This window comes from Natrix helvetica, assembly GCF_964273705.1.
Source record: "Natrix helvetica genome assembly, chromosome: 7".
NCBI classification, from domain to species: Eukaryota; Metazoa; Chordata; class Lepidosauria; order Squamata; family Natricidae; genus Natrix; species Natrix helvetica.
The window spans coordinates 52,506,808-52,519,314 of record NC_138558.1 but is presented as its reverse complement, the minus strand read 5'-3'; the positions used below and the strand labels follow the sequence as shown (position 1 = coordinate 52,519,314).

General features: G+C 46.1%; 1 protein-coding gene across 2 annotated transcripts in view; it reads right to left on the bottom strand.

Moving 5' to 3' along the window:
- Positions 1-12,140, bottom strand: part of LDB2 (LIM domain binding 2) — a 149,574-nt gene extending 137,434 nt beyond the window's left edge. For both annotated transcript variants that reach the window (XM_081959421.1, XM_081959422.1), the window contains exon 1: positions 11,928-12,140. In XM_081959421.1, the coding sequence (XP_081815547.1) occupies positions 11,928-12,059 (132 nt within the window). In that variant the 5' untranslated portion in view covers positions 12,060-12,140. The remainder of the gene's footprint in view (positions 1-11,927) is intronic.
- Between the last annotated feature and the right edge of the window lie 367 nt (positions 12,141-12,507).

Below are 12,507 nucleotides of genomic sequence, written 5' to 3'. Positions count from 1 at the left end.
CATGTAAAAATTACACATGCTAGAAAATCACAATTTAACAACAATCTTGAAGGGGGAGTCTCAGCCACATATTTGCAATATGCTCAGTGTCAGAAACAGATACAATTTAAACATAGGAGACTAAAACGATATCACCCTTTCGAACAGCTTATTTTCAGAAACGAGAAATATGATTCTTCCTGGAGCAATCCAGCTAAGATCAATAAACTCTTATTGATTCAAATGTAGCCTAAACTCTAAGTACAGACTTGGTCATAGAAACAAACAAACTGTGCTGAAATAAGAATCTCCAGTGAAATAAGAAAAAAAGTGTCACTATACTCCTCACCGGGTTTGGTCTAGTGCAGGTTTATTTTGGGAGGTCATCCTATTGCAAAAATGGACATCCTTCCAAAATCAGGTTTAACTCTTGGCATCAATACAGAAGGGATTTGTACTTTCCTTCCTCCAGATTGTTTTTGCAAGTTGTCAATCTAGACTGCCCCCTGGGAATTCCCTGGTGGTTTCTCATTTAAATATAAATCAAGTCTAACCATATAGACCAGGCACATGCAACCTTTTGTCTTGCCTGGGCCACATTAAGTGAAGAATTGACTTGGGCCACATATAAAATATAGAATACAGTTAATGTATATGAATAACAAACTTCTGTTATTTGGAGGTGGGGAATCTTGTGGGGCCGCATTACTAGTTGTCTAGGGCTGCATATGGTCCACAGAATATGGACTGAACACACCTGATATACCAGTAGACTTTCAAAAATCTCCTCAGACATATGATGCCTTTTGCTCATGGTCCTAAAAATCTCTGCTGATTTGCATATTAGCAGCTGCAGATACATTTCCCAATAAAGAAGCAGGTTCATCATAAGCTCTGCAAGGGAAGAGAGGGTGCTTATTGTTTAAAATTGTTGTATTAGTGTAAGGAACTGCCTCATCCCCCTTCAAAAAAGTGTAGACTCTTGAAAAACCTGGTATTTTAAAAGGAAGTTTTTATTGAAAAGGAGTGAAAGCAAATCAACATTGAAAGCAGGCACTGGGACTCTCAAGCTCTACAATTCATGATAAAGGGACTTAGGAACTCCTCCCAATGTGGATTCCCACCAATCCGCAGATGTGAAGATCTTTTTGTACTGGCCTCTCTGAGGCACGGATAAGCAGGAATTCTCAAGGATCATGTTCCAGAGTTTCAAACCACATGGATCCTCCCACTTTGCAGCCTCCAAGAAGTGAGGATTTTCCAGACCCGAGGCACCAGGCAATGGTTATAAATCAGGCAAAAGGTTATATAAACATGCAAGGCAAGACATAGAAAGGAGAAAGAACAAAACAACACCCCCCTTTTCATCCATTGAAGAATGGCAGATACACGGACATATTGCTCTCCTCAGAAAAATGGAAAGTCCACCTGGAAAGACATAAAACATATAATGCGTTAGGATGGTTTTGAGGGTATTTCAGGTGGAATTTCCTTAACAGTGTGGGAGCTTTTACATGTTTGTTGGCTACCCACTTGAGAAGGTGGTAGGTGTTTCCATGCCACTAAATATTGTGTCGAGCTGTGGTGAGTGTGGGAGTCCAGGATAGCTTTAATTTCAAAATGTTGTTCTCCTTCCACCATAATGGGGTTGGAAGTGTGGGCAAAGGGGGTCTGACCTATGAAGTGATTTCTGGCTTCAGTAGGCTGCAGGAAAACATTGGATGAATCTGCCTAAGTGTCTTGAGAAGGAGGAGTTCTACCGTGACAGAGTTAATGATTCTGGTGATGAGGAATGGGCCAATGAATTTTGTCCCAGTTTCTTATGGTTGTAAAAATTGTAGAAACTTTGTGGATAGATATACGTGGTACCCCACTTTGAACGGCGCTTCTTGTCAGCTCGAACTTTAAAAACTGCTCTAGCTTCTTGTAGCGCTAGTCTGACCACTGGCCAAGTGAATTGTAGATTGTTTATCCACTCCTTAAGGGAGGGGATGTCAGGTTCCTTAGCTGGTAACTCTGGCATGGGGTTGAATTTTTGTCCTGTGGAAACCTGAAACGGGGTGAACCAGCGCTGCTGAGTTGTTGTAAGCTACTTCAGCAAAAGGTAACAGGTCTGTTGGTAGTTAATAAAACATCTTAAATCTTGTTTCAATATGCCATTGGCCCTTTCAGCCCTGCCATTTGTCATAGGATGATGTGAAGAGGAAAGCCCCTGGGCAGGTTTAAGAAAGCCCGCCAAAATTTGGAGGTGAATTGGACACCCTGTCTGAGATAATATATTGGGGAGCTCCATGGAGGCGATAAATGTGAACTAAAAACATTTGTGCTAATGCCCTGGCTGTTGGGATCTTTTGGCAGGATATGAAATGGACCTGTTTTGAAAAGAGGTCCATTACAATCCAAATAATTGTGTTTCCCATGCTTTCAGGCAGCTCCACTATAAACTCTATAGAAATCTCTCTCCAGGGTGCTGAAGGTTCTGCTAGAGTTTGTAAAAGTCCTGAGGATTTTCCTTGTCATTTTTTTGCAGCTGCGCAGGTGGGGCAGTTAGCAACGTAGCTCTCATGTCTTCTTTAATGGATGCCACCAGAATTGTCTTTTGATCAGGTGTAGCGTTTTCACAAATCCCAAATGTCCCTTCTAAGAATTGTCTCCATGTGAGGAGGGCCCATCATACTGCATAAGCTTCTTTCTCCCATATAGCCCACCTTTGCTCAGTTTTTGTCAAATTTTTGGATGTGTATGTACACAGTTGCAATTGTCCCTGTTCATTGTTTTTGCAGTGGGTCCACTCCTATTGCCATGTCACTGGCATCTGCTTGGATGACAAATGGTTATTCTGGATGTTTTAGGATTGGCTTGGTTGAGAATAGTTGCTTTAAGTTTTTCAAATGCTGCTTGGCATTCCATGGTCCAGTTAAGGGGTTGCCTTGGTTTGTTCCCCCCCCCTTTTTTTTTGTCTTTAGCAAGTTCATAATGGGAAGAGCAATTCTCGCAAAGGCTAGAATGAATTGATGGTAAAAGTTAGCAAACCTCAGGATACTTTGTAGTTGTTTATGGGTTTGGGGTGGTTCCCAATTAATGATGGCTTTTGCTTTTTGTGGATACATCTCTATTCCCTTGTGGGGTATTCTGTATCCAAGGTAGTCAATTCTTTCTTGGTGGAACTCACATTTAGAGAGTTTTGCATACTTTGGCGGCTTGGAGTTTAGCGAGAACTGCTCGGACTAGTTTTGTGTGTTCTCCTTTTGTTTCGGTATAAATGAGAATGTCATCAAGAGGACCACTTTGTATAAATGTTCCTGGAGCACCTCATTAATTAGTTGCATAAACATGGCAGGGGCCCTTTGTAGTCCAAAAGAGAGTACTTTAAATTGGTAACACCCCAGCGGGGTCTTAAAAGCAGCCTCCCACTCATCCCCTTTCCTAATTATGATGCGGTAGGACGCCTCTTGTAAATCCAGTTTTGAAAAGATTTTTCCTTTAGAGAGATGGGCCAGCACGCCCTTCATGAGTGGGAGTGGGTACATATTTTCCGTGCCAATTGTGTTGAGGTTACTGTAGTCAACATAAGGAGCCATCTTTCTTTTCGCAGAACAATACAGGGGCCGCTATTTTTGGTTGGGTAGGTTCAATAAAACCTATTTTTAGATTTTTGTCAATAAACACTCTGAGTTCATCTAGTACTCTGGGGGACATGCAGTACATCTTTGGTTTTGGAAGTTAAGGCTCTGGTAAGATCTCAGTGGCACAATCCGTGGCAAAATGAGATGGAAGTTCCTCACTAAATATCTCAGCCAAATCTTGGTATTCTTTGGGAATGCTAGTGGCCTCAGCAGGGTGGCCAGCCATGGCCATTTTCCTGATCCCTTTGTCCACCTCCTTTTCCTCTGGGTGGTTTGCAAATGTTATGTGTCTCTGGAATTTTATGTTTCTATACCTCTTGTTTACTTTAGGGTTCCACTTCCGTAGCCAAGTGAGCCCTAGGACTAGTGGCCATTCCATTCCTGGTGATACTATGGATGCGAGGGTCTCACTATGGTCCTCCAAATTTATTTGTAATGATTCTGTGGCAAAAAGGGCTGGTTCCGCCCTGCTACTGTGCCATCTAGCTGCAGAAAGCGATGGGGGTTTTCATTTTCCTCAGGTGAATTCCCAATCTCCCTGCCAGGGTTGGGCTAATTAGGCATCGGGTGCACCCCAAGCCCAGTAATGCTGCTGCTTCCTCCCTTTTCCTTTGGCTGGGAATGAAAAGTCTTAGGGGTAGGGTGAGCAGTTCAATTCGGTTGCTTACCAGTGGGTCATCTTTTGGTTCGCTTTTGGACTGGCTTGAGTCTTCTCGGGGTGCCAGAGTTCCTTCCTCTGGGATTGGGGGGGGGAATAAAACTCCTGGCTTCTCAGTGCGATTTCTTTTCCTTGGGGGGGGGAGGTTACAGGGTTCCCCCCTAACGAGTGATCAGGCTTTCTGCCAGAGGTTTTCAATTGGCACTCTGCTGTGCGGTGGTTAAAACTGCAAACAAGGAAAAGTGTGTGCTTTATCTTTATGTTGGGTAAGAGCCCATGTATGTTGTATTGAATGATAAAATCATAAAATAGAATCATAGGACTAGTAGGAACTTTGGGAAATCTTCTAAAGCAGAGATGAGCAACTTTATAACCTGGGACTTCAATTCCCAGAATTCCTAAACCATGCAAGTCATAAAGTTACCATAGTTGCCCATCGCTTTTCTAGAATCAATAAATCCTACTTAAATCATGGCTTAAGATATATCCACAAGTCCAGAAGAAATCATATGACAAATGGTGGAGCAGACCCCACAGTGGGGTTGGACTCTCCTTCGCAGCACCCAGAAAAAGACCCTTCAGGTAAGCCAATGGTCATTTTCCTGGGTGCTGCTCTGGGGAGTCCAAGCATGGGACATACCGAAGCTAAATGTCACTAGGGCAGGAAGCGGAAGCATCCAGGGTCTCTCTGCTGGTATGAATGCCCTGGAGAACTCGCCTCCCAAATGCCCCCTCTGCAGAAGCAAATTTGTCCAGTCTGTAGTTTTGAACAAAGGGAGACAAAGAAGTCCACGTGGAAGCCTTGCACATTTCCTCTATCGGTGCCTGGGTAGCCCAGGCCGCCGTGGTGGCGGCGCTTCTGGTAGAATGTGCAGTGATATGGCATGGCACCTGAATAGATTGAAGAACATGGGCCGAGGTAATACAGGCCCATAGCCAACTTCTGATGGTCTGAGAAGAAACTTTGCAGCCCTGGGATGCAGGTTGAAATGAGACAAAAGTGATTCAGAGTGACGGAAGGCAGCCATACATTTGATGTACTTATGTAATGCTCTATGAACATCGAGCATGTACCACTTTTTCTCTTTGGGATGTTTGGGGTGTGGACAAAAATCCAGAATTATGACCTCCTGGGCCCGGTGAAACCAAGAGTTGATCTTGGGTATAAATGCCAGGTCCAAATGGAGGATTACTCTGTCAGGTCGTATCAAGCATAAGTCCTCACAAATTGACTGCTGCCAATTCAGAAATTTGCCATGCCGATGTGATGGCAATCAAAAAGGTTGTCTTAAATGTCAGATATTTGAGGCTGCCGATTGGAGAGGTACAAAGAGCGAGCTAATGAGAGCCCATAACACCACATTGAGATCCCCTGAGGGGTACCTGTGAATGACCGGAGGCCTCAGGTTGGTTGCACCCTGTAGAAAACTATAGATGATGGGATGACGACCAACGGAATAATGCTCGTCTACTGTCAAGATCATTGACAAGGCCATCACCTGTCATCTAAGAGAGTTAGAGGCCAGCCTTGGTCGAGTCCATCTTGCAAAAAGTCTAAGATCTGAGAAATTGTAGCCGTAGTCGCCACAGCATCATGCTCTCTGCACCAGCTATCGAAGGACTTCCACATGGTGTCATATATTCTGGAGATGTGTTCTGCTTGGATCGAGCACAGGTATCCGGAAGCAGGCCATCTGCTTCAAGTAAATATGCAGGGGCCCCTCGGACATCCAAAATCCAGAAGTACAACCTCCTGGGAACAGTGGAAGATGGAATTCACCTTGGAATAAAGGCCAGACCTAACATCAACACAACCCTGTTGTTGTGGAACACGCACAAATCTCCCTGGAGGAAAGTGCTCCTAACTCTGACACCCATCTAGCCGATATGATAGCCACTAGAAACATCACCTTAAGGTTAGGAGCTTCAGGCTAACTGTCTTCAACGGCTCAAAGGGCTCATCCATGAAAGCCCGCAACACAGTAGGGAGATTCCATGTGGGGAATCTATGGACCACTGGAGGGGTGCAGATTGGTGACCCCCCGAAGAAACCTCTTAACAATGGATAGTTGGATAAGGGGAACCGGGCCCTCACCTGGGAGGATAGTAGCAAGGGCAGCCAGTTGCCTGTGCACAGTGCCCTGGGAGAGTCCTTTATCCAACCCGTCCTGGATGAAGTTCAGGACTTGTGGAACAAATGCCCTGGTGGGCCCCACCTGGTTCACCTGACACCAGGTTACAAATGAAACCCAGGTGGAGTCATAGATCCTCATAGTGGATTGTCTGCGCAGGGCCTCTATGGTTCTAATCACTTGCTGTGACAGGTGAGCCTCCCTCAGGCGCCCCAGATCAATCTCCACACGGCTAGTTGCAACCAGTGCGGCTTGTGGTCCACTAGCTTCCCCTGGTGCAACTCTATTTTCCCCTCCAGAATCCGCCAAGGAGGCTGGATCGACAGGGACGTGAGATCTGCAAACCAGGCCCTCCTCGGCCAGTGGAGTGCCACCAGGATCAGCTCTGCCTGTTCCCTAACTAGCTTCTGAACTACCCAGGGAATGAGGGGGAAGGGAGGAAAAGCATACAGTAGCCCGCCTGGCCACCTTGTGCGAAGGACATCGACCTCCTCTGTTCCCCGAGCTGGGAACCAAGAAAAGAACCGGGGAAGCTGGGCATTTGCCGGAGTGGTGAAGAGGTCCACCACCAGTCGTCCAAACCTCTGGCATATGCTCTGAAACAGCTCCAGGGAGAGGCTCCACTCTCCGTTGTCCACCGTCTCTCGACTCAACCAGTCAGCCTGATGGTCATTGATCCCCGTGATGTGCTCCACCCGGATCGACTGCAGGTGTCTCTCCACCCAGCTGCCCAGCTACACCACCTCGGTGTGCAGTGTCTTGGAACATGTGCCGCCCTGTCAATTGATGTGGGCCTTGGCCGCCACGTTGTCGGTGAGGACCAGGATGCAATGACCCTTGGCCCACCAGTCTTCCAACAGCCAGCACACAACCATAGAGCGTAGTCCCAGAGCGGCCGCTGCCAGAAGACTCGGCAGCGGATCTCCGGAATTTGGAAGCCGGTTATGCTCGGAGCATGGCAGCGGTGGCAGAAGGGCAGCAGTGGCAGCGGGGCCATGGCGGCACTCCGGCCCAGCCCTGCAGGGAGAGCTGGGCATGGTGAGGCTATGAGGCACGCGAGCTGGAGGCAGAACAAGTGCTCGCGCAACCTCTTTCCAGCCGGGCAGAGCGCCACGCGACTTAGCGCCTTTGGGATGTTACTGGGTTGGTGAGTGGCACTCTGCCCAGCTAGAAAAGGGGTTGCCAGGCGGCTGCTCATCAGCATGGTCACCTCATGGTGGCTTTGTTGTGCTGCTGCGACAGTGCAACACAGCCATTTGCCCCTGAGGCTGTGCCCGACTCTTCGGGCGCCTGCTTGCAAGAAAGCAGCCACCCCACTCCACCCCCGATAAGTCCCAAGCAAAATTTGGGGGGTCAAAGAAAATAAGATTCTGTCTTATTTTGGGGAAAACATGGTAGAATATCATATTATCTGATTCTAACCCTCTATTAAGGCAGCTTAGGATTGCATTGGGTTTTTTGACTGCTGTCACACATTGTTGGCTCTTATTTATGTGATTGTCCACTAGGATTCCAAGATCCCTCTCACAGTTAAATCAACTTTCACCTAGTCCAGTGATTGTTAACTGTTTTGGCACCAAGTGCCGAAATTGGAACACATGCATGTGCCAGAGCACTGGAACCCAGAAGAGAGCATCCGCCAGTGTGCCTGTGTGCCAGCTACTCTTCTGAATTCTGTGTGTGCATGCCCACAGAAATGGTACCCAGAAGAGCAGCTGGTGATGGCACGTGTGCCCACAGAGAGTACTCTGCGTGCCACCTCTGGCATGCATGCCATAGGTTTGCCATCATGAACCTAGTCTATACCTATATAGTTGGTTTTTCTTGCCTAAGTGTAAAACCTAACTATTGATATTGAACTTCATTTTGTTAGATTGGACCCAGTGTTCAAGTCTGTCAAGAAGAGTTCTGGGTGTAAAATGGAACCTTGGGGTTCCACTGCTTACTTCCCTCCATGTGGATATAGTTCCATGGAAGACTACATGTTGAGTATGATTTGTCAGCCAGTTAGAAAACCCACCTGGTGGAGGTGCTTTCTAGCCCACATTTTACTATATTGCCAAGAAGTAAGTTGTGGTCTACTTTATTAAATGCTTTACTAAAATCTAAGTATTCTATGTCCACAGATTTCACTGATCTACTAATTTTGTTAAAGAATGAAATAAGATTTATTTGGCATGATCTGGTTTTGACTACTGGCTATAACCTTGTTTGCTTCTAGGGGTTTGCAGATTTGTTACTTGATTATCTTTCCAGGTATTGATATCAGGCTGATTGGTATGTAATTTCTTAGATCTGTCCTCCCCTTTTTTTTTTTTTTTTTTTTTTGAAGATGGGGACCAGCATTTTTACAGTCCTCAGGTAGTTCCCTGGTGATCCAAGAACCATGAGACATGTTTCAATGGTTCTGAAATTATATCTGCCAGTTCCTTCAGAACTCTGGGATGCAGTCCATCAGGACCCGGTGATCTGAAGCCATCTAGAGATGACAGGTGTTATCTTATCTTATTTTGTTCATATTTTAATTTGCAAGCATATGCAGCACACCTTCCTTCTTTTATTTTCCTACAACCCTTTGAGGTGAAGTGAGCTGTGAGAAAGTTACTGGCCCAAGGTCACCCAGCTGGCTTTCATAGCTAAGGTGGGACTAGAACTCATGGTCACCCACTTTCCAGCTTGGTACTTTAACCAGTAGGCCAAATGGGATCTTATGATCACTAACATGACTCTTCAAAACATAGAAGTGTGATTGCTCCCATACTTAATTTAGAGGAAAGAAAAGGTGAAACGGACAGAACAAAGGTTCATTGCAGACCATCTTCTATGTTTGTGATGGATATCACCAGGGGCATCAGAAGGGGGAGAAGAGCTCATCAAAGTCTGATGGCAGCATTGACCCTGTGATCAAAGCTGCACCTTCCTTTTTGCACACATCTTAGTAAATAACTCAACATCTTCTAATTCATTATTTCACCTTTTCAGTTACTAAATGACAATAGCTCAAAAACTGTTGGTCAACATTTCCATTCAACTAATCATCCAAATGTCAAAGTGTTTTAGAAATTACTCACTTAACAACATCTTACAAATCTGGAGAACTAAAGCATAGAGATGTATTATGTGAATGCCGGCAATGATGCTTTGTGTAGAAGAGAACACAATTCTGATTGTTATTCTTCTTAGAAAATAAATGATAGCTAGGTAGTCAGAAGCTAAGAGGTAGACAGGTAACAAAGGATGCTAACTGTTGGAAAAACACCCAATCCTAGATCACTAGAAATTTAAGAAATCCATCTCAATGGTGTCTGATACATTAGGCCTGTAAGGAGGTATTTAGATGTTACGGAAAGAAAAAAATAAAGCTAGTTGTTATGATTTTGCACATGTTCTACGGCACCATCATATATCATGTGTTCGGGCATGAAATGACCTTCCAGGACTGAAATCAATTCTTCACAAGTTCAAGCAATTGTTGAAATAATAGCATTCCAGATCATTGACAAGTTGACAAAAGTTAAGATGCTGTATGAAAATATTTATAATAAAAGTACACACATATTCATGTTTAATATGTATCTCATGTTGTCATCCAAAATTGCCAAGTTGTCTGAGATGAGAACCGATACTTTGACAAACTTGTTTAGAAAGTTCTCAAAAATCAGGAGGCTGATCACACTTTTCCATCTAACAAATGTCATCATTTGTGGCACAATGAATGTCAAAGGCTTTCTTGTGCATATTAATAACATTAGTCAGAAAATATGTGACCAGTCCTGATCTTTGATGCCATTGATTAATATAAATTAACGTGTTTAGAAGTCACCCAAATTGCTGAAACATAGCTGCTACATGTAATTATGGAGACACACTACCAAATGTAGAATGTTAATGACAAACGGTTCAATTCTATTCACACCTTTAACACCCAATTGTAATAAGAAATCCTGTGACAGACTGTAAGTAAACCCATTTATGGAGTTTACTTACAGTCTGGAGTAATGGAGCAGTGAACCCAAGTTCCTACATCTGATAATATTTTGAGGTTAAGATCCATTTCTTATAAAGATGACATGCTGATGGAACATTATGTTCCCTCTCTACTGGAATGTGTACAAGAGCAGAACTAGTGGTGGAAATAGGTAGTTTTGAAGCCATCAAAATTTTAAAGAAGTCTGCAAAACTCAGAGATATCTTAGCATTGTCCTTCCCAAGAACCAGGCACACCAGGTGAGGCAATAGGTAACCAGGGAACAAATCCAACTGACTACAATCTCACCAATTCAAGCTAATAAGCTTCAATCTTTGTAAATATATTTTCAAAACTTTTTTTAGTGTAAAAAGAAAGTGATCTCCAAAACAAACATCTTGTAATCATGATCAACCAAATTCAAGCTGGATTGCCACAAATCACAAATTTTAATTTGCAAGCTTAAACTAGCAAAAGGAGGATCTAGGAACTGCTAGTAAAAATCTGCAGGAAAGTACCAGCAGCTATGCCAGGCTTTAGTGCTCCCCTTATTATGAAATATTTCAGGAAAGCAGGATTCTCCAAAGTGATGCAGAAATGGAATGACTATTAGAGCACACTGTAGGTTTGGGAGTTGTATAAATCTGAGAAACCTCGAGATAAACATTTTCCAGGAGCCATGGGGACCTCAGCTTCCTTTCAACTTTAGTGGAAGAGAAAACCAGCCTCCCAATTCTAAACAGAAAGCACAACGACAGTTGGAAAGGAACCAAATCCAGAAACCCAGTTTAGTGTCTGGAAATCTAAGCCATTCTCCTTAAGACACATGCCAGAAAGCAGGTCACATTTTGATCCCCATATCCCTCAAGTCAGCCTCTGGTCCGACAACTCGGAGTCCCTTGCACGCCTTTGCCAACCTAACCAAACCCCAGGCTGCCTTTTGCAAGGCGGCCATCCCCCAACCCCAAAAATGTAACTTCAACCTCCAAGAGAAAAACTTGGAAAGGGACAGAAAAGTAATTGAGCCATTGAATTCCTCAAAGGAGTAGTCCGTCCCTGGGAGTAACTGTTTCCTTGCCACGCGCGCAAGAGCAACTTCAGCTAAAACCAAGAACCATCCAAGACATCCGTTTCTGCTCTGGGACCAGCAGGGGGAATCGTATTGGGCGAGCCTCGAGGGAAAGATACCCCGGTCCATCAGATCCTCAAAAGCAGAACTGGGGGTGGGGGGATGTGGATGTGTGCCCTTTACGGGGGCATTTCTGCTCCACCGCCGCAACCTCCGGCAGCAAGTTGGGCCAAGTTGCCTTTTCCTTTCCTCCCCTTCCAAATCACGCAACTGGCGAGTGCGTGTAGGTTGGTTGGGGGTTGCAGACAAGCAACTGAACACCCCACAACCCCGCCGCTGAGATCTTGCGACGATGCGCGTGTGCCCAAGAAAGAGCTGGCCGGGAGGTGCGCCCCCCGCTCGGTCTTCCAAGCGGCGTGGAGTTGCGGTGCACCGGGCCAAAGACGGAGGTGAACCGTTCCGAGGCGACGCGCCTGGGTTGACTGCGCGCACTCACCTCGGAGCGAGCCTGCAGCCGCTTGTTCATCTCGTAGATTCGGTACTCAGGCTGCACCATGTAGGGCGTATGGCGCCGGTAGAAGGGGCCGAAGGGCGAGGAGTAGAAGGGGTCGTGCGACGCGCTGGACATCGTGCCTGCTGGCCGGGGCTGAAGACGAGGCGCGCAGCCGGGCAGCGCCGGGCGAGCACATGGGCTGGGGGCTCTGCGCCCTGCAAAGTAAGCAGCGCAAGGCGGGGGCAAGCAGGGAGGCGGACGGGCGGGGAGGAAGAGAGGCGGGGTACGCGACTGGCTGCGAAGGGTTGCCGCCGCCGCTGCTGCTGGAAAGGGAGGGGGCGCTGGGATGAAAGCTCTCCACCTGGGTTGGGAAACCGCGGCGGTAGCAGAGGGTGACTTCCCGGTCACACGGGAGCCCCTGCGATGACCGAGCCTAAAGATGCAGGGAGAGAGGCAGAGCGGGAATGGAGAAATGGAGAGACCGCGCAGGCGAGCGCGCGCGCGCACAGACCCGGGGGAAAGTCGCCCACCCCCCACCCCGTGCCAAGCGAGGACTCCGCTCGGCGCCACACCCTCTCCTCGG